Source organism: Acomys russatus, chromosome 25, assembly GCF_903995435.1.
Source record: "Acomys russatus chromosome 25, mAcoRus1.1, whole genome shotgun sequence".
NCBI classification, from domain to species: Eukaryota; Metazoa; Chordata; class Mammalia; order Rodentia; family Muridae; genus Acomys; species Acomys russatus.
The window spans coordinates 33,109,496-33,132,172 of record NC_067161.1 but is presented as its reverse complement, the minus strand read 5'-3'; the positions used below and the strand labels follow the sequence as shown (position 1 = coordinate 33,132,172).

Here is a 22,677-nt window from a genome sequence, read left to right as displayed (position 1 = left end):
CTCTTTAGGGCCTCTTAGTTTGCACTTCAGACAGTATGGTTCTGAATTTGGGCACCCTTCCTTCTCTTGGTGTTTCTACACACCGGTGCAGTGTGCTCCTACGCACTGATACAGTGTGCCCCTATGCACTGGTGCAGTGTGCTCCTACGCACTGATACAGTGTGCCCCTATGCACTGGTGCAGTGTGCTCCTACGCACTGATACAGTGTGCCCCTGTGCACTGGTGCAGTGTGCTCCTACGCACTGATACAGTGTGCCCCTATGCACTGGTGCAGTGTGCTCCTATGCTGTAATGCAGTGCCCTTCTATGTCTATGTAGGGATACAGGCCAGGAGTGAGGGTCAGATCTCCTGGAACTATAGTTACAAGCAGTTATGAGCCTCTGTGTGGGTGCTGCGAACAGCAAATGCTCTTAGACACTGAACTATCTTCTTGCCCCCAAATGCTTTTTAGTGGCAAGAGGTATGTTTTTTTAGATAGGGCCTCATGTGTGCCACATGGCTGGTTTATGCAGTGCAGAGGACTGAACCCAGGATTTCATGCATGCTAGGCAAATACTCATCCAACTGTGCTACATCTGCAGCCCTAAATCAAAACTTTTCTAAGACTCTGAAAGCCATATAGGCTATTGCCATTGCTCTTGGTTGCACACTAGAACTTAATGGTAAAGCCCCCATTGTTAAAGACACTGCCCACTTTTGTAGGTCATGGAGAAATCAAGTTGGTAATTACCAAGGAAGTTTCTTCCTAGCTGGTTAGCTAGCTATCATAGTACTGGAAGGCGTTAGGTAGACTGCTGAAGGGGAAAAGCCATCAGTGGTCTTACATAGCTATGAGTCCTGTGTACTACAGTAATGAGTACAACAGCAGCATGACTGTTAACTGCTTCATGATTGCACTTAAGGTCTGCAAAGGAGAAATGCATACATGTTACTGTAAATCTAGCTAAGAACCCACATCTGGGGAGCTCATAGACCCCAGGATTGAACCTACTATTATTCTGCTAAATGCACATAGTATCAACCTGCCCTCTAAATGCACTCCTCTATACCCATAGATCAGTGTGGCTCTCAGAACTCTTTCGAGAAGCTTCCTTATGCAGTGGATGGTGGTTAATGCAGAAACTCGCAGCTGGTCAAAGTGTAGAGAATAAGTGTCAGTGGAGTGCTTGCCCATCTACAAACGTGCCATCTATGCCACCCAGCCTCCAACAAGGCTCAGAGAACATCATGGAAAAGAGGGCAGGAAGACTGGAGGAGCCAGGGGCCAGGGAGGACTGGAGTGAAACGGTAACTTGTAGACAAGTAAGAACAATGCACTCAAGAACTTGCAGCAGCTGTGGGTGCCTGTGCAGGATCAAGCCAGGTATTCTAGCATGGAGGCTGAGGGAGCTCAGGAGCCCTTAGCCCTAACTGTGTAGCCCTGGACTCCTGATGGCTTCGGAGGAAAGGGAGTCAATTTTCTTTAAGCGTCTGGCCCCTGGTGGGTTTCCCACACTCTAGTGGATAGTTCCACACGCAGGAGAATATAGGCAGAGCAAATTAAACTTGATAGATTATAAAAAAAAAAAAACATAAACAAATATATGACATGAGGTTGGGTGGGGTAGGAAGTGGGCATGAATCTGGGAAGAGTTAGGGAAATGAGTAAGAAGTGAATATAATCAAAACACATTGTAAGAAATTTTCAATGAATTAATAAAAATGGTATATTAAAAACCTTTCCTGTAGGTGGTGGTGACGCATGCCTTTAATTCTAGCATTTGGGAGGCAGAGGCAGGTGGATCGCTGTGAGTTTGAGGCCAGCCCAGTCTACAAAGCGAGTCCAAAACAGGCAAGAGAAACCTTGTCTCAAAAAAAAAAAAAAAAAAAAAAAAAAAAAAAGGAAAAAAAACTTTGCTAACTTAAAAACACAGCACAATATTGTACTAAATAGTTTTCTTGCTGGGTGTGGAGGTACACGCCTTTAATCCCAGGACTCAGGAGGCAGAGGCAGGTAGATCTCTAAATTTGAGACCAGCCTGGTCTAAGAGCAAGTTCTAGGACAGCTAGGGCGACTCTCTCTCAAGAACAAATAAAAAATTGTGTGTCCTGAATTAATTTCTCAGCACCCCAAAATTTAAAAAAAAGTTTATGTGCTATAAATTTAACCCCCAAGTTAATATGTCAAGGGCACTAGGTGCTGGGGCCTTCAGGAAGCAATTCAGAATGGATGAGGTCATGAAGCAGTCCTCCATGATGTCTTAGCGGGTTGCACTGCCTGCCTATATTGTGCCTCCCACCATGCTCAAAAGTAGCAAGGCCCCTCCGGGACCCTGAACAGATTCTGGCCTGTGCCAGTGGGATTCCTAGCCTCCAGAACGACAAGCTAAATAACTAACTATCCAGTCTGTACTATTCAGCAACAGGAAACAGCCCAGGGTAGAAAGGAAACCTTTTTCAGGTTGTGTATAGCTTCATTAGGAAATTCTTCCAGCTAAATGGAAGGCGCTGTCAGACTAGGCGAGTGGGAGAATGCAGGCAATTGTTTCATTTAAAGGAATTGACATCATGTCACTGTCAGATGTTATGTAAGTACTAAAAATGCTTCACTGCTAACAACAGAATGTCTTTCATCCTGTGATGGTAACGAGCAGTTACTAAGACAACAGATAAGAAGGTCCGTCGAGCATCTACTTGAAGAGGCCAGTGCTTTCCAGGAGACTCTCAGTAGGCTGAGTGGCACGAGCCGGGCACGTCATGTGACACTGCCCACTCAGTAATCGGGACAAGGAAGGAAGCAGAGAGAAAGTGACTTTATAATTCCAAATCACAGCATCAAAATAACACAGTTTTCAGAAGAGAAAAATAAATTTTTGCTAAAAAAAAAAAAAACAAAACAAACCAGATGATGCTGATGCAGACAGGATAGATAGCTATCTTAGCAGCAACCTATGTTACAGTCTATTGTGTATAAAATAAACAAGAAAGAGTTGTAAAGCTTGTATTTTTAAGATTACTTAAAAGACAAAACACTATCGGGAAAAAAACAATCTGTTCCTCTTCAAATTCTTCCCCTCACAATCGCCATCTCCACCCTAAAATTAAAAACCAAGCCAGTAAGAACCAGGGATGAGACATATAAATATCTGCTGTCAAAGCCGTGACTGTGCTAAAGCTACTCTACAGGCGACCTACTGAGCGGTAAGCGCTGCTCAGGGTAAGTCCTATTTAAATCAAACCATAGGGCAGGCCTCAGTGTTCACCCAGCATGCTCAGTGTAGAGCCGACATCATCTCATGCTTATTGTCTTTGCTTGGTAATTTCTAGCACCTAGACATTGGGACTCTCTGTGTTACATGTTTACACTAGGACTCTCTGTGTTACATGTTTACACTAGGACTCTCTGTATTACATGTTTACACTAGGACTCTCTGTGTTACATGTTTACACTAGGACTCTCTGTATTACATGTTTACACTAGGACTCTCTGTGTTATATATTTACACTAGGACTCTATGTGTTACGTATTTACACTAGGACTCTCTGTGTTATATATTTACACTAGGACTCTATGTGTTATATTTACACTAGGACTCTCTGTGTTATATATTTACACTAGGACTCTATGTGTTATATTTACACTAGGACTCTCTGTGTTATATATTTACACTAGGACTCTGTGTTATATATTTACACTAGGACTCTATGTGTTATATATTTACACTAGGACTCTATGTGTTACATATTTACACTAGGACTCTATGTGTTACGTATTTACACTAGGACTCTATGTGTTATATATTTACACTAGGACTCTATGTGTTACGTATTTACACTAGGACTCTATGTGTTACGTATTTACACTAGGACTCTATGTGTTATATATCCACACTGGACTCTCTGTATTACATATTTACATTGGGACTCTCTGTGTTACATATCTGTACTGGGACTCTATATTATATATTTACATTAAGATGTTCTGTGTTACATATCTGTACTGGGACTCTATATTATATATTTACATTAAGATGCTCTGTGTTACATATTTGCATTGGGACTCTCTGTATTATATACTTATACTGGGATTCTCTGTGTTATATATTTAGCAACTTTCCCTTCTATAATTAATCATAAAGCTCTGAGCCAAACCCAGGAAGGAGCACTAACCAACATGCTAGAAATAACAGATGATTAAACAAAATCACATGACTTGATATGAGACATAGTTCTATTAACAGGCATTTGTGAACTTAAAGTTCAAATTAAGAAAACAGGGAACAATATTATAAATTTAAAAGCAAAAATAAGAGATTATACCCCACTACCCAGGCTTCACTGCTAGCCAGCACTTCTGCACATTTAACATTGACAAAAAGAAAAGGCTGTATTAACCACACAGGATTTTAGGATTCCCTGAATTTTCATCTGCCAATTTTCTTTTCTTTCTTTCTTTTTTTTTTTTTTTTGGATTTTTCGAGACAGGGTTTCTCTGTGTTAGCCTTGGCTGACCTGGACTTGCTTTGTAGACCAGGCTGGCCTCGAACTCACAGTGCTCCGCCTGCCTCTGCCTCCCGAGTGCTGGGATTAAAGGCGTGCGCCACCACGCCCAGCGTCATCTGCCAATTTTCTACTCTACAGTCAACAGGTTCCTCTCTTTTTAGCTGGTGCATTTCTTGTGTTCTAAAGACAAACAGGAAGTGGTGAGTCACTGGCTAAGGGAACTCAAGTTGAGACAAAAATACCTGTACTTTGCCCCAGGGGCTGCTTCATACAGGCACTGGGAGACAGGTAGCAAAGGACTCCTCCTCATCAAACAGAACTACTTAGTGTGCTCTTTTCTCTTCTGCCCAGGCCATTCACTCACAGTCATGGAGGTTTCTATCTGGTCACAGAGCTCCTTCAGTGTGCATCTACATAATGTCAATGTATTTCTAAGACCCCTAAAGAGTTTAAAACACATCTAAGAAGTGCTCAGATCTGATGAAGTAATTAAAAAACCAAGGCAATGCAGGAGTCAAGACTAGAACCAGTAAGATGCTATTCCCTGTCTTCTGGCTTCTGTTTGTCTTAGGGTGCTGGAGACCAAGCCCATGATAGGAGCTACACTCCTAGCTCCTATCCCATGTTTTGAAAAGTATGTTACCCTTATACTATAAAGTAAGCTATAGACTGAAAATTTAGAAGACAAGATTTTGAGACAGGGTCTCACTATAAAGCTCTGGCTGGCCTGGAACTCATTGTGTAGATCAGATCAAACTCATAATGACCCACCTGCCTCTGCCTCTCCAGTGCTGGGGTTAAAGGCATGTGAAATCATGCATGGCTAAGGAATTATTTTTAAATTACATAGATGTATTTTCTGTATGAATGAATATGTGTGTCAGATGTTCCTGTTAGGGTCAGGGGCCAACTTGTGGGGCCTGGTTCTTAGACTGGACCTCAGAGGTCTTTAGACCTGGCAGCAAGCATCTTTACTCACTGAATCATCTCAGCAGCTCAACATTTTTCTTAATTTTGACACTAACTCACTAAAATGTGTTCAGATTAGCACTGTCTCAGTCTCAGCTATGTACTAGAGCTGCTTCCCAATGGTGTAAGACAAGCTCTGAGCAACACTGACAACTCCTGGTTAACTCTACTAACTGCAAATGGTTTCAGTTACTCTTCAAGGCCACCTTTTCAGGCCACATCCACACCATGTAAATGACTTGGGTTCATTTCCCCCTGCATGTATATGTGGTTTGTGTTTCTGGTCCTCTCATGGAATAGCAGCAGGATGAACACCAGTGGCATATCACTGCTCTCTTCAAACCCAGGAGCCCTAACTCACCCAATGAGTCAACACATTTGCAAATGGTATGCTATGCAGGCTTCCAGGACATGAGTACATCACTTAAATGCATAAGCTTAAAGGATCTTGTGACTTATAATGAACTAAAAGATGATCATTGATGGCTTTCCTGTTCAATAACAGCTCTGGTTCTGCAAAGTGGATTGTGACATACATAAAAAGTCCTGGGACTGTCAAAACAAAGCCATAGCTCTAAATGTCACAATTAAAATGCCTTCTTGTAGGGCTTCAGAAAAAATCTTATGTACATATATTTTGCTTTTTTATTTTCTGAGACAAAGTCCATAGCCCAGAATGGCCTCAAAGTCACTGAAGGTGACTTTTAACTTCTGATCCTTCTGCCTCTACCTCCCAAGTGCTAGGATTAGTGATCTGTATGCCTGGTTTATTGGGGCTAGGGCCTTGTGTATGCTAGGCTAGCACACTACTGACTGAGCTATACTACTCCCCAAAACCCAGCTTGACATATTTTTAATATACTCAATTTTCTTTGACAAAGTAGGAACAACTTTATCGTGAATTAAAATACAGTCAATTTCATTTGTACTGAGAATAATAAAATTGATAAAATTATGCACAGAGATGACCTCACTAGGGAATGCAAGGCTACATGCACGCTTAGGACTCAGTGAGTGTCGGTTTAGTTTCCTTCCCTTAAGAGAAGGCATTTAGGGGGCTGGAGAGATGGCTTAGAGGTTAAGAGCACTGACTGCTCTTCCAGAGGTCCTGAGTTCAGTTCCCAGCCACCACATGGTGGCTCATACCATCTGTAATATGATCCAGTGCCCTCTTCTGGCCTGCAGGTGTACATGCAAACAGGGCACTCATATACATAAAATAAATAAAATATATATGTATATAAAAGAGAAGGCATTCAAATGGATATTGATGACTACAAGATTTCTGTATAAAATTCAAGTGGGGTTAGAGCTAACAGTAGATATTTTTGAAAACAGGACAACATTTAAGGAACAGTGATGGACAGTAAACTGGAAGCAAATAGATGAGAAGAAGCCAAATGCAAACAAGGCTGTTCTGTATGCAGGCCGGTCAGCTACTTCCTGTCCCATGGCATGGATCATCTGAACACTGCTGGAGGATGAACATGACGTGGCTACTTTTTGTCCTGGATGCTGTGAATCCTAATCATTAAAAATTCAAATAAGGCAGGGGGTGGTACTGGGGGTGGTGGTGGTGGTGGGTGCACGCCTTTAATAACAGCACTCGGGAGGCAGAGGCAGAGGCAGGCGGATCTCTCTGAGTTCGAGGCCAGCCTGGTCTACAAAGCGAGTCCAGGACAGCCAGGGCTACACAGAGAAACCCTCTCGAAAAAAAAAAAATCAAATGAGAGCTCATGTTTACTACTCCAAAAATTAATGCTTAGAAGCTTTTAGTAGCTGGTTATGTAGACATAAATAACTGGGTATGGTGTTATGTATCTTCAATCTCAACACTGGGCCAGGGGGGCAGAAACGTCTGCCTCTGTCACACAAGCACCTGGGAGGCCCAGCACAGTCAGAGCTATATAGTGAGACCCTGTATCAAAAATCCAAATAACAGGGCTGGAGACATAGTTTAGAGGTTGGGAGCACTCTCTGTTCTTCCAAAGGTCCTGAGTTCACTTCCCAGAAACCACAACCATCTCTAATGAGATCTGGTGCTGTCTTCTGGCATGCAGGCTCACAGGCAGGCAAAATACTGTATATGTAATAAATAGGTAGATCTTTTTTTTTTAAGCCCAAAAACAATACAGAAATAAAATAAAATAAAAACAGACCTGCTTCTAGAGTTTAAAGATTATATAAGTTTTAATTTTTATAAAACTTTCCAATAGTAACTAAATTTAAACACTGAGTAAAAGACAAAATAGCATTCTATAAAGAATATAAAAAGTTTACCTCTTGTTTTTCTTGGTCTGGGTCCACACTAAGTAGAGTTGGTATTTTAGGGGCATCTGTTTTCTTTGATTCTCTCTTCAGCACTTTTATCTGTTTAACTTTTGGAAGAAAAAAAAAAGTAATTTGTTGGCCCCGCCTTATAACTACACTTTCCTTCAAGGAGTTTCCTTCAAGTTTTCCAGGGGCCACTAAGCCCACTTCTGAAGTTAGTTGCAGAGGAACTGTGTGCTTTAGGGTATGGTGTGCTTTCAGAAAGGCACACCTTCCGCTTTTACTGAGTGACCATCAAGTTGCTCACACTCGACACCTTGCTATTGTGTCACATTTTTACAAGGTCTCTGTTTTCCAAGGAAAGGAAAGGCTGACATGAATAAACTTCATTTTCAAATAAATATCTGCTTAATTTTATTATAATTTATTTACTTTTTCATGTGTTTATTGGGGTGGGGCCAGTCATCTTCTACAATGTAAATCCCATGATCAAAGGGATCAAAGCCTCAGGTCATCAAGGCTTAGCATCAAATGCATTTACCTGCTAAGTCATCTCACCAGCCCTTAAGATAAAGCTTAAAGTTCTAAGTTTATAAAATCTCCCAAATCCCAGAATACCCAAAGCATCTCTAACACTTTTGGGCAAATGACCAGAGAAGGTGATTTACCCCAGCTCATACTCTGAACTAAATTCACTTTCTCAAATTCTGCTCCAGGGTCTCAACATTAAGCTAATAACACATTTGCTCTTTGGGAGCTGTCTTTACCTTTCTAAAAAATTATTTCCACTAAGTCTGACCTTTGCTGGGCATAGTGGAATACACCTTTAGTCCCTGCAGTCTCTCAGAAGGTAGAGACAGGCGGCTCTTTGCAAGTTCAGGCCAACCTAGTCTACATAGTAAGCTCCAGGGCAGCCAGAGATACATACATAGTGAGACCCTGACTAAACAAAATACAGAAGTCTGACCCTTAACTACAGAAGAAAAAAAATCTTATCAAAGCAACTGACTGCTTTTACAAAGATCACGTGTAAGTTATCTTACAAAAAGCTTATCCCTTATATGTGTCATCTGCACAGCTTTGCGGAGCTGGGCCCCACAAGGTACACACCTTCCATTCCTTTTGTCTCCTTTGTCTGTACTGTGAACGGCAGTTCAGGGAAATGGAATTCTTTCCTGTCACATCTGGAAAAATTCAGCTTTCTTTTGTTCCCACTTGCCATTTGGTCACTCTGACTTGTTCGCTCATTAAATACTTTCTCCACTTGGATCTAGACAAACAAGTACCAGTTAGCAGGAAGAACTGTGTGAAACTAACTGTAGAATCTCAAGCTTAGAAGTGCTGGCCATTTGGACGATGGTAACTATCTTAATAATTAAGAAGCAGGGCGCTGGGGAGATGGCTCAGAGGTTAAGAGGTCTTGAGTTCAATTCCCAGCAACCACATGGTAACTGACAACCATCTATAATGAGATCTAGTGCCCTCTTCTGGTGTGCAGGCATACATGCAGGCAGATCACTGTGTACACAGTAAGTAAGTATTTTTAAAAAACAATTAAAAAGCAGAACAGAACAAAGTATGGTGGACATGCCTATAGTCCCCAGCACTTGGGAGACAGTCAAAAGGATCTCTAGTTCAAGGCCAACCTAGGTTCCCTAGTGAGACCCTAAGAAAACAAAAGCAAACACAAACACACTAACCAAACAACAGGGCAACACTGGATACTAACTCGGAAGCAGGTCAGACTCCCAGGAAGTTTTCCAAGTGAGGTTTTTAGTCTATTTACTGCTTTTGATTTTGAGAACCCGTCTTAACTTGGTTTTTTGTGGGGTTTGGGTTTTTTGTTTGGTTTTTATTTGCAAAACAATGTTTCTCTGTGTAACAGCTGTGACTGTCCTGGAACTCAGTTTGTAGACCAGGCTGACCTCAAACTCATAGAGATCCTTCTGCCTCTGCCTCCTAAGTGCTGGGATCAAAGGTGTGCGCCACCCCCACCTGGATGTTTTCAATTTTGTTATTATAAATAATGCTTTGCCTTGAATATAATAAATCTATTGTGATATATAAAGAAATTATAAGCAAAAAAGAAAGACATGGCTAGCATTTTTAGATCAAGGAAACTATATCTATTTGGCAACTGTTTTGATCCATAAAGATATTTTTGGAAGAGAAAAACACAAGTCTTGTGATTTGTAAAGGTGGAAGTCACACATTAGAAAACAATTTAAGATAAAGAAATAAGGGGCTGAGAGAAAGGAAGAAAGGAAGGAAGGCAGGAAGGAAGGAAGGCAGGCAGGAAGGAAGGCAGGCAGGCAGGAAGGAAGGAAGGTAGGCAAGCAGGAAGGAAGGCAGGCATGCAGGAGGGAAGGAAGGTAGGCAAGCAGAAAGGAAGGAAGGAAGGAAGGAAGGCAAGAAGGAAGGCAGGGGCTCCACAGACAGCTCGGTGGTTAAGGGCAGCTGTTGCTCTCGCAGAGTAGCTGGGTTCAGTTCTTAGCACCTATATCATGGCACACAGCCAGGCATAACTCTAGCTCCAGGGGAACTAATGACTTCTTATGGTCTCCACGGGCACCAGTAGGTAATCACATATAAAATAAAATAAATCCAAAGGAAATAAAAAAATAGAAAGCTAACAAGGCAAACCAAAAGCACAAAGCATGAGGGAAATGATGATCTGTTTTCCCTCTTCAACGACTTCAAGTTTTCACCATACAAGCCTTTTACTTGTTTGGTTAGCATTACACCAAAATATTTTATCTCATTTGATGCTATTATGAAAGCTAAGAGGAAAAAAAAGAAAGAAAGAAAGCTAAGAGGGGCTTATGCAATGATTCTTGGTGCATTTGCTTAGCACGTGCAAAGCCTTGGACTTGTCCCAGCACAGGAAAAGAAAGATAGGGAAGAAGGGAGAGAAAGGGTAGAAGGGAAGGATTTTTGTTTAAGATTTGTTTATTTTATGTGCATTGGTGTTTTGCCTGCATGCATGTCTATGTGAGAGTGCCAGGTCCTCTGGAACCAGAATTACAGACAGTTGTGAGCTGCCATGTGGGTGCTGGGAATTGAACCCAGGTCCTTTGGAAGAGCAGCCAGTGCTGTTAGCTGGTGAGTCATCTCATCTCTCTAGCCCTGGGAGGGAATTTTTTTTTTTTCATTTGTCCTCATGGTTATTTTTTTTTTTATTAATTTATTCTTGTTACATCTCAATGGTTATCCTATCCCTTGTATCCTCCCATTTTTCCCTCCCTCCCATTTTCCCCTTATTCCCCTCCCCTATGACTGTTCCTGAGGGGGATTACCTCCCCCTGTATATGCTCATAGGGTATCAAGTCTCTTCTCGGTAACCTGCTGTCCTTCCTCTGAGTGCCACCAGGTCTCCCCCTCCAGGGGACATGGTCAAATGTGAGGCACCAGAGTACGTGAGAAAGTCATATCCCACTCTCCACTCAAATGTGGAGAATGTTCTGACCATTGGCTAGATCTGGGTAGGGGTTTAAAGTTTACTGCCTGTATTGTCCTTGGCTGGTGCCTTAGTGAGCAGGACCCCTGGGCCTGGGAGGGAATTTTTTAATGGGAGAACTTAAGAGAAAAAGGTAGATAATGTTTAAAGAGGTCCCATTTTAGTAATTAATTAGCTTATTCATTTCCAGTATGTGTGTTCATGTTCTTGTATGTGTTGCACATGCATGTGAGGGTATACATGCACATGAGTGTGGAAGCATGAGGTTACATTGGGTATCTTTCTGGATAGTGTTCTACCTTTTTTGATGACAGGGTTTCTAATTCCACCTGAGCTAGACTGGGATGCAGCAAAGCCCTGAGGACCCTCATCCCTGACTCCCCGTGTTAGGACCACAGGCATGTGCAACTGTGCCCAGCATTTCATATGGTGCTGTGGATCCAAATCTGGCCCTCATGCTTGCTCACCTAGCACTTCACTGACAGACACTTCCCCAGCCCAAGACTCCACATTTTAATGATTAGTATCTTGCCTTACTTGTGTGGGACCTGTGTCCTCTTGTCTGCTATTAGACAAAGTTTGTCCAATAGTTTGTGAAGAAGTACGTCTCTTTTTTGCTCTTTCAGATAACCTATTAATTAAAAGTAAATGAGAAATAATTAGAACCTCCCAGAATTGTCCTTGTTTTAGCTTTAAGAACAAATAAATTGCATGGTGTGGTGGCACATGCCTTTAATCCCAGCACTCAGGAGGCAGAGGCAGGTAGATCTCTGTAAATTCGAGGCCAGCCTGGTCTACAAAGAGAGTTCCAGGAGAACCAAGGCTACCCAGAGAAATCCTGTCTCAAAAAACAAAAAAACAACAACAAATAAGTTATAATAGGTGGGCTGGGCTGTAAACACCTATAACGCTCGCACTGTAGCGGCTGATTGAGGATTTTTAATTTAAGGAGAGCCTGAGCAACATAACCAGACCCTAGCTTACGAAAAAGGAAAGGATTTATACCATGGTACTGTTAGAACACTGGGAGTTAAAGAGCAATTCTTGGGGGTGTTGGAGAGATGGCTCAGAGGTTAAGGGCACTGACTGCTCCTCCAGAGGTCCTGAGTTCAATTCCCAGCAACCACAGGGTGGCTCACAACCATCTATAATGTGATCTGATGCTTTCTTCTGGCATGCAGGGGTATATGCAGCCAGAACACTGTATAATAAATAAATAAATAAATCTTAAAAAAAAAAAAGAGCAATTCTTGGTTCTGAAGTTCTGATAAGTGCAGGGACAAGACACTAATGCATGGCTAATGGCTGGTGAGGCACGTCAGGAAAGCACTGCTCCCTCGTATCTGTTCTAAACCTGGATTGCTTAACCTTTTGAGTTCCTAATTTGGGGCTTGCTGTCTGACACAGGCTTACAACCACGGTTATTGGCAGTGTGTCGTTGAGAAGACTTGGGTTGCTGCAGCCTGTGGCCTGATGCACCTTTGGACTTACATAGACATGTCCACTGGCCTACATCTACAGACCACTCATTCTCTCAACCTGTAGCCTACGCACTCTGCCAGCATCTGGTTGAGCCAGTGGACCTTCCCAGCTAAGTTTGCAAACAGACCTCTTGTCTTCACTATCCATCACCAGTGCCCAGCAGACGCACTATCAGCCTCTCTCTCTGCAGCAGAGGCTGAACCTAAAACTGGCCCAATATACCATTTCCTATCAGCGTCTTTACTACTGAAAGGCTATGTGCTACAAAGGACTAATTTTGGGCTATTCTTTCTCCATTGAGAAAATCTGCTATGAGGTAGAAATAAAGCTTACTTTATAGTACTGAGCACTAAGGTTAGATACAGTTCATCCTCCGATGCTCCATACACTGAAAGCTTGTTCCCTGTGGGCAGTGTTGAGCGGGGTGGAGCTTGTAAGTGGCGAGAACTCTCAGAAAGGAGGTCACTAAATCTCAAGATAACTTCTTCCTTAGGAGGCATTCTTGCACTTGAGGGATGCTCCATAAAAGAGGGTCTTTATAAAGGACGCTGGCACCATCCATGAAATCTCTCTTCCTTGTTGGCACACATGTTATTTCTACATGTGGTCAGTTTTTTGCCTCCTCCTCTGGTATGCTGTGACACAAGAAGCCTTTGCCAGAGCAGTGGCACCATGCTGCTGGACTCTGCAGCCACTATTACCACAAACCACACAACCCTCTTTTCTTTATAAAGTGTCCTATGTCTCAGTTATTGTGTCATAGCAATACTAAGTAGACTAACACATCAAGGCACATGATGCCAAAGCTTAAGTCAAATCACCCTTTTCCTCTTCAAATAGAAAATATTTTTCTTTTAAAAAGATATTTCAGGGAGCTGGAAAGATGGCTGGGAGGTTAAGAGCACTGCTTGCTCTTCCAAAGGTCCTGAGTTCAATCTCCAGAAACCACATGGTGGCTCACAACCACCTATAATGAGATCTGTTACCCTCTTCTGGCATGAAGGTGTATGTGCAAACAGAGCAATATATATATATAATATGTAATAAATCTTTTTTTAAAAAAAGATATGAGAGTGAGTACTGCCCATGCAGAGGACCTGGGTTCAGTTTCCCAGCACCCACACAGGGTGGCTCACAACTGCCTGTGACTCCAGCTTCAGGAGATCTGATGCCCTATGACCTTCAGAGACACCAAAGGAAGGTGGTGTTACATATACATACACTTAGAGACACAAACAGGCATAAAATAAATAATTTAAAGTTATCCTAAAGATACCAGGGAACAATGAAGCAGCTAAGCTGGTCGTGGTGGGCCACATTCTAGGATCCCATCACTGAGGAGGCTGAGGCTGAGGCCCATGTGTAGGAGGCCAGCTTGGGTTACAAAGCAAGTTCCAGGCTAGTCTTGAGCACTGTGGCAATTTGTCTCAAATAAATAAATAAACGCTCATACAGCTAAGAAAAAACTTCTCATATAACATTGCAAAAACTCCTCAGTGAACGCCTTGCTACATAATTGTAATTTCAACAGATCTTTTCCAAATCCACACTGACACTCTAAGTAACTCTGCAATGCCACCGTACAGAAGAGTGCTTCTCTTCGGCCTCCTCTCCCTCCAGCTCACCTTGAATTGGGGTGGGAAAGGTTTGAATTGAGGTTTGCAGTCATCAGATTACTGCTTGTCAGGTTGATGGGTGGCATTATCATACAACCTCCAGCTTGTGGGTCTTCTTTGGCACCATCAGAGTACGTGCTGGGATTGGCAGGGTTTGGCAGTTCAGCAACAGAAGGCTTTCTATCCTGAGGCAAGGCATGTGTGTTATCCGCTGCACCCTGCTGATGGCACTCCCCGCCACACTCTGTCTTTTTCAGATCTGAGACATCTCCTTTCCCTCCTTTGACTTTAATAACTCTGACTTTGATATCCTTGGATCTTTTGTCTTTGTCCACTTCCTGGAATAGGTAGGTTGAGAATCTGAGTCATGGGGACATCTGTTGTCATTAGACCTAACTGGCGACGCTGCACAGGCGGCACCCGAAAGCAAGGAGGAGCTCACCTTTCCATAAAGCAGCGTGTTGGTGAAAACCGGTTTTCCCTCATCTTTCACAGGTTCATTCTCTTTAAAATTCTCTCTTGGCTTTATGAAGGAATTAATCTTTGCTTCTTGTAATAATTTAGCTCTCAGCTCTGGTAAGAATCTGATGAATGAAGCAATATTAACCAATGATCTTTTCTATATGGTTTATCTTAATAGAATCATTAAGTCAAGCATTAAAAATGACATATAGCTGGGCAGTGGTGGCGCACGTCTTTAATCCCAGCACTCGGGAGGTAGAGGCAGGTGGATCGCTGTGAGTTTGAGGCCAATCTGGTCTACAAAGTGAGTCCAGGATGGCCAAGGATACACAGAGAATCTGTCTCAAAAAAAAAAAACCAAAATAAATAAATAAAATAAAAATAAAAAATGACATAATTATAACTGATACAAAGAGATGGTGCTATTTAATTTTTTTTTTTTTTTTTTTTTTTGCATTAAATCTTCCCCCTAGGGTTGGAGAGATGGCTCAGCAGTTAAGAGTACTGGCTGTTCTTCCGAAGGGGCCAGATTCAAATCCCTGCACCCACATGGCAGTTCACAACTGTCTTTAATTCCAGTTCCAGGGGATCTGACATCTTCACACAGACATACATAGAGGCAGAACACCAAGGTAAATAAAATAAAATGAAATTTTTAAAAAGGTGCACTAAGTGCTGGGCCCAGCCTATAAACAGAAAAATCATCTTTCCCCCATGTCACATGCTAGCCTACCATGTACCTGATTAATACCTGACACAGTAACTCCGTTAGGTTTCTGCTGAGTTGAATATTTTTGGTTTGTAACACTATCCTATCTAGTGGGTCCCCTTCTAGCAAGTCCCCTGAGACAAAACACTATGGAGACCACACGTGCTCACTTCTCAATAAATCCGTCTCTAGTAAAGTAATCGTGATGCAGAAGATCAGTAGACGATATCCTCTCAGCAGGATCAATTTGTAAACAAGCCTAGAAAAGAAAAAAAGTCTAGTAAAAGATGCACTTTGGGCTGTGTCTCTAAAATGCATTTGACACATGACAAAGTAATTACACAGAGATAACAGAGGCTATTAACAGGCATATTTCTAACAGTACATTCTGACCATTTAGTTACCTATGAAATTTACCCTTGCAACTATTTTTTTCTTTCTGAACAGTTTCTCCATGTAGCCCTGGCTGTCCTGGACTCATTTTGTAGACCAAGCTGGCCTTGAACTCACAGTGATCTACCTGCCTCTGCCTGGCCCCTTGTACTTTTTTTTTTTTTTTTTTTTTTTTTTTTTTTTTTTGGTTTTCTCTGTGTAGTCCTAGCTGTTCTGGACTTGCTTTATAGACCAGGCTGACCTCTGCCTACCAGAGTGCTGGGATTAAAGGCATGTGCCACCACACCTGGCACTACTCTTGCAACTCTTAAAAGCTATTATTTTTGTGAATGTTGGCAAGCGCATGCCACAGGCACATGGAGAGGCCAGAGAACAACTCTGGTATGGGTTCTCTCTTGCCACCTTGTAGAATCTGGGGACTGAATTCAGGCCCATAGCCTGCAGAAAAGTGCCTCTACCAGCTGCCATCTCACCAGCCAGTGAAACTTTTATTACAGGTTAAAAGTTGTATGCTTTTTTAAAAAGTTGCATGATTCTAGCCCAAATAAAATCATCCTGATTCTGCTGTAATTAGCAGAAATTTGGGACTTGAGGGTACAGTTTAGAGGTAGAGTGCCAGCTTATGCAAGGCTCCAGTTCAATTCCTAGCATCGGTCTCATGCACAAATTATAATAAAAGTATAAAGTTGCACTGGGTTAGCAGAGATAACATGGCTCGTTTCGCTCCTTCTGTCAGCCCTGTGTGGTGGGAAAGTGCATGGGTAATAATTTGTATTGTGCAGATCTGAAGCATGAGAGGTGATCTGCCAAATGGGATGAGGGTTGTATGGCCATAGGGAAGCCCTCGTTTCTAATATACAGCTCTTTTAAATTTTTTTACTTTTAGACTTAGGTGTATAGCCGTTTTGCTTGCATGTATGTCTGTGCCCACCTATGGGTTCCGTCTCTAACACCAAGGAAAAGAAAAGACCCCATGTTATCTGCAAGTTCTCAGCCATCCTTAATGTCTTAACATACATGAACTATATCTGCCAGCAATCCGTTGAGCTTCGGGTACTTCTTTCTTGCATTTTTTGGGTGTTGAACTTGAGGAAGAACCACCCCAGCAAAAATGGGGCTCTTGGAAAAGATATTGTGCAGGTGCGGGGTCAGGTTGCCTAAAACGAGAAGAAGTGCCTGCGTCATGAAACTGCACTCAGTAGAAATCCCGTGGGATCTGCTCTCAGCTATGAATGTGGAGACAAGGACGAGCACTGGCTTTTATTTTACAGCGAGAAGAAAATATCTAAATATGTCATAAAAAATAGATTCTAGGCTAGGGATACAGCTCTGCAGTAGAGTGCTAGTCTAGCAGGTATGAAGCCCTAGGTTAGTCTCCAGTTCCATACAAAATTGTAAGTTTTAAAAATGAGGTTTCCTCCAGTAAACTGCTGACTGGCAGCAAAATACATACAAGCATATGGGTCCTTTCCCCCCTAAACTCCAGGACACAATATATAATTACCAGCAAAAACACTAACACTTGACACAGTTCTTTTGTTTTGTTGTTTTGAGACAAGGTTTCTCTGTGTAGCCTTGGCTGTTCTAGACTTGCTTTGTAGACCAGGCTGGCCTTGAACTCACAGAGATCCGCCTGCCTCTGCCTCCCTGAATGCTGGGATTAAAGGTGTGTGCCACCACACCAGGCTTTGACACATTTCTTTATTGGTATCTTTGTTTGTTTGTTTGTTTTTCGAGACAGGGTTTCTCTGTGTAGCCCTGGCTGTCCTGGACTTAACTTTGTAGACCAGGCTGGCCTTGAACTCACAGTGATCCTCCTGCCTCTGCTTCCCAAGTGCTGGGATTACAGGCATGTACCACCACGCCCGGCTTTATTGGTATCCTAATGGTTTAACTGTCAAGTGGTCATCAGCTTTACAGCCCAAAGCCTTACTCAAAACAGCTAAAACCAGTAAAGTAAATCAGAAACCAAAGTACTGTATAGTCCAGTGGTTCTCAACTTTCCTAATGCTGCAACCCTTTAATACAGTTCATGGTTGGCGACCCCCAACTATAAAATTATTTGTTACTTCATAGCTGTAATTTTGCCACTGTTATCCATTTTAATGTAAATATCTGATATGTGGTCCCCAAAAGGGTCCTGACCCAGAGGCTGAGAATGGCTGGTACAGACAGCAGCCACAGAGTACAGAGAAGTGGGAATACAGCGGAGCTGACTGACAGCACCAGGAAGCACACCACTCCATCATTTATGCTTGGTCTCCTCTGTAAAATAAGAGGGTACATGCCGGGCGCGGTGGCGCACGCCTGTAATCCCAGCACTCGGGAGGCAGAGGCAGGTAGATCACTGTGAGTTGAGGTCAGCCTGGTCCACAAAGTGAGTCCAGGACAGGCAAGGCTACACAGAGAAACCCTGTCTCGAAAAACCAAAAGAGAGAGAGTTAGTTCATGTCATTACTTCCCAGCTCTCTTCTAACAGTCTCAGAACAGGAATTTTAAAAGACACATGAAGGGCTAAAGAGATGGTTCAGGGGTTAAGAGCACTTGCTGTTCTTGCAGAGGACCCAGGTTCAATTCCCCGCACCTACATGATGACTCACAGCCATGTGTAGCTCCATTGCCAGGAGCTTTGACACCCTCTTCTGGAAGGTGCACTTGTGGCACACAGACAAAATACCAATACATGTACGTTAAAATAAACCTTTTTTAAAAGGCACATAAAGTGTCATGCTTCAAGGCTCTGTCTGACTTTTATTAATCTTAATCATCTTCAATCCATGTTAATCCAGGTTTTACAGCTTTAATGACTGTTCGCACTACCCTCTTCCTAAGGATCCTGCAATTAGGAAGGGTTCCCCCAGCACACCTGGGCTCCTCAACCTCCTTCAGATTTAGCCATGTGCAAGGCTAAAAAGCAAAATGTTTAGGTAGTTGTGGTAATCAGTGTTAATTGTCAACCACTGGGAGATAGGCCCCCGGGCATGCCCTGAGGAATTACCCTGATTGCATTAATTGACCTCCTACAGTGGGTGGCATGACTCCGCGCTGGCTCCAGGACTGCAGACATGGAGGAAGAGAACAGAGGGAGAGAGCCCAGCAACTGACCGTATCTGTTACTCTCTGTTCCAGACTGTGGGTGTGATGTAGTGAGGCCCTCAAGCTCTTGCTTCTGTGACTTGCACTCTCTGAGGGACTGTAATCCGGGCTGTGAGCCAAAAATAAGCCTGACTTCCCTTAAGTTGCTTTATCAGGCATTTTATCATAGAACAAGAAAAGCATCTAAGATGGTAGTTAAAACAGACTCTAAGATAATTAAAGTCTTATCTATTGTACTTTTAAAATCATACTTTTCAAAAAAAATCTTACTTTTCATCATCTATACTACTGAATAAGTTATATAGCTACCTGGTTTCCTGCTGTGGGTCTTCGTTGGTTGTTAATAAAGAAGGTGATTTAAGGGATCACACAAGATGGCTCCGGGTGAAGGGCACTCCCTGCTCTTCCAGAGGACCCCAGTTTACAGTTTACAGTTTGATTCTGGTGGTTTACAGTTGACTGCCTGTAACTCCAGCACCAGGGGATCCAATGCCTCTGGTCTCTGTGGACACCAGCACTTAAATGCACATACCCACACACAGATACATACACATAATTACAACGAAATAGATCTTCTCTTAAAAAGAAAATGGTAGGAAAGCTGGGCATGGTGGCACATGCCTTTAATCCCAGCACTTGGGAGGCAGAGGCAGGTGGATCGGTGTGAGTTCAAGGGCAGCCTGGTCTACAAAGTAAGTCCAGGACAACCAAGGCTAACACAAAAAGACCTTGTCTCAAAAAATAAAAAATAAAAAATAAAAAGAAAAGAAAAAAAGAAAAAGAAAGAAAACAGTTGGGGCTAGAGCAATGGCTCAGAGGTTAGGAGCACCAGGTGCTCTTCGAGAGGTCCTGAGTTCAATTCCAAGCAATTCTCTCATAATCATCTATAATGAGATCTGGTGCCCTCTTCTGGCAGCCAGGCACACATGTGGGCAGAACATTGTCTACATAATAAATAAATCTTTAAAGAGAAAGAAATAAAGAAAGGAAGGAAGTAAAAAAGGAAGGAAGGAAATTTCCCAGGCATAGTGATATACCTTTAGTCCCAGCACTCAAGGCAGAGGCAGGCAGATCTCTGTGAGTTTGAGGCAGCCTGGTCTACAAAGTGAGTCCAGGACAGCCAGGGCTACACAGAGAAACACTGTGTTGAATACTAAAAAAGAAAAAGAAAAAAAGACCTGAGCAAATAACTAATTTTCTATCTGCAATACTTACTTTTGGGGGTTTTGTTTGTTTGTCTTGAGACAGGGTTTCTCTGTGTAATAGCCCTGGCTTTCCCTGACTTCCTTTGTAGACTACGCTGGTCTTGAACTCACATAGATCCACTTGCCTCTGTTTCCCTAGTGCTGGAATTAAAGGTGTGCTACACCACTGGCCAGCATCCAATACTTTTAAAAAAGCATCTGGCTCAGCCAGATGTGGTGGAGCATGCCTGCAATCTCAGCACTCTGGGAAGCAGAGGCAGGCAGATCGCTGTGAGTTTGAGGCCAGCCTGGTCTACAAAGTGAGTCCAGGATGGCCAAGGCTACACGGAGAAACCGTGTCTCAAAAAACAAAACAAATAAAAGCATCTGATTCAGCTTTATTATTAAAAGCGCTTGTGTAGAAGTGCAATAGAGGCCAACTTTTAGTTCTAGGACAACACAACTTATAGAAAAGCCTTATTGCTGGGGCTGGAGATTTCCCTCAGTGGCAAATACCACACTGTACTACTTTTCTTAGCACCAATGACTAACATGTGGCTTTGAGTTCCTGCAAAGAAAATATTATTTGTCAAAACAGAATTTCTACCTTCTTTATCAGCACAGGCATGCACCTGCCATCACCCATCTAGGCAAGGCATTTCACTAAACACGGGCAGCAAGCATAACTGACCTGGCAGTGGCTACTTAGACATGCGCACTGCAGCAATACCTACCTACTTGTAAAACAATCTTGTGGAGCAAATCCAAATCTGAACTGCTAGGAAGGTAGGGGTTGCCAGTGGCCATCTCAATGATCATACAGCCCAATGCCCAGATGTCTACTGGCCTGGAAAAATCAAACAAAGAAAAAGAAACAGAGTAAATTACTTTGTCAGGCACAAATACATATAATAACTAGTCTAAAAACATTTTACATGAGCTCAAAGCTAAAGAGTATAAGAATGTTGCCAGCAGAAGTGGGGAAGGAGGAGAGAAACTAGGGCAGATGAACGTGATCACAGTGTGTACATACAAGGAAATGTCCAATATATGTCATTATGTTATTTGATTAATATGCCCCCAAGAGGGGAAAGCCACAAGTGGGGGTACAGGCCTTTAATCCCAGCACCAGTGAGGCAGAAACAGATGGATCTCTGTGGTTTTTGAGGCCAGCTTAGTCTATATATTGGCTTCCAAGCCAGCCACAGCTAAATAGTGAAACCCTGTCTCAGAACCCCGGGGCGCGTAGTGGGGAGGCATGGGGGAATAATGTTTAAGTGGTAATATTTACAACATTTCACTGTGGAATATTTGCTAACTGTGAGACCATGATCCCTTTTGAGCCACCAAAAACAGCACAATCTTAAGAAACCATTACTTTCAGTCTTTATAAGGAAGGTGTGACTTTTTTCAACAAACAGGAAACTCAATAGATCATATTTCAGGATACAATTATGGCAAATTATTCCAGAGTCTTTGGAGAGGCCAACGAGATGGCTCAATAGGTACAGGCAGCTGCCCACTGAGTCTAATAAGCTGAACTCGGCCTCAGAGACCCACACAGTTGGAAAGAACTGACTCCTGCATGCTCTCTGATCTCCACACTCATGTCACGAGCCCCATTCCCACAGAAAAATAAAACAGAGTTTTTAAAAAATCTTTGCAGAACATTAGAGGAGGAGACGGCACTGCTAGGGGTGGCACAGATTAAAGCAAGCATGGACACTAGACCCCCCAGTGTAAACACAAACACAGTCACCAATAGCACCCATTGCGTCTTCCAGGTACCTTTAAAGGTGTCCCTCTTTGACCAAAGCCAGACACACAGGGCGGAGTGTTAGTAATAGAGGAAAAATGACACGCCTGGAAGAAGCCAGGTGGTCCCCAAAGGATACATACTTTCCATAAGAGGTGTCTTTCAACACCAGTTCCGGAGCTCTGTACCAGCGTGTGGCCACGTAATCTGTGTAGACATCTCCAGGAGCGGCTAGTGTCCTTGCGAATCCAAAATCACATAGCTTTGTAATTCCTGACTGGGAGACTAAAATATTTTCAGGCTTTATATCACGATGGATAATCTAAAGAGACAACAAAATTTGATATGTTAAGATGGGGTTTCATTTTCTATAAGATCAAAACGCTTCAGAGAAAACTCTAACTCAAACAGCTGACAGTAAAGACATTTCCTAACCACTGGTAAAAAGGTCCATATTCCCCACAGGTCACTTCAAAATGAAAGGAAGCCAGAACGGGCACAGCGCAACCCTGCGTAATCACACTCTAAGATAAAAGGGACTTAGTGGGGGGACGTTCAACTTTCCTTTGACCCAGTTGGTACCACTGCCTTCGCAGCCAACCCTCTTGAAGAATGCCGTGTATGAACCTGTCCCCTGCTTCCCGTGTTGTGTTAAACTGCCCCCAGTTCCTTTCTCTGTCCCTTAAAAGTAGGATCGTCTTCTTCTCAAAAATATGTTCCCTACTTCTCTCCGGCCCAACCGCTGTTTCTATCATGCTCCCCACTTCTCCCCCACCCAATCACTGTTTCTATCATGCT

General features: G+C 42.7%; 1 protein-coding gene across 4 annotated transcripts in view; it reads right to left on the bottom strand.

The window, feature by feature from the left end:
- The window catches only part of Cdkl3 (cyclin dependent kinase like 3), an 84,307-nt gene that overhangs the window by 47,095 nt on the left and 14,535 nt on the right, over window positions 1-22,677 (bottom strand). For 2 of the 4 annotated variants that reach the window (XM_051167435.1, XM_051167434.1), the window contains exons 4-13: window positions 22,023-22,201; window positions 20,858-20,970; window positions 16,861-17,000; window positions 15,621-15,709; window positions 14,722-14,863; window positions 14,289-14,617; window positions 11,719-11,812; window positions 8,835-8,994; window positions 7,734-7,831; window positions 2,869-3,076 (exon numbers count right to left, since the gene is read on the bottom strand). In XM_051167435.1, the coding sequence (XP_051023392.1) occupies window positions 3,014-3,076; window positions 7,734-7,831; window positions 8,835-8,994; window positions 11,719-11,812; window positions 14,289-14,617; window positions 14,722-14,863; window positions 15,621-15,709; window positions 16,861-17,000; window positions 20,858-20,970; window positions 22,023-22,201 (1,407 nt within the window). In that variant the 3' untranslated portion in view covers window positions 2,869-3,013. Of the gene's footprint in view, window positions 1-2,868; window positions 3,077-7,733; window positions 7,832-8,834; window positions 8,995-11,718; window positions 11,813-14,288; window positions 14,618-14,721; window positions 14,864-15,620; window positions 15,710-16,860; window positions 17,001-20,857; window positions 20,971-22,022; window positions 22,202-22,677 lie in introns of those variants that run through there. The other 2 variants (XR_007833054.1, XM_051167436.1) reach the window with 2 other exon arrangements.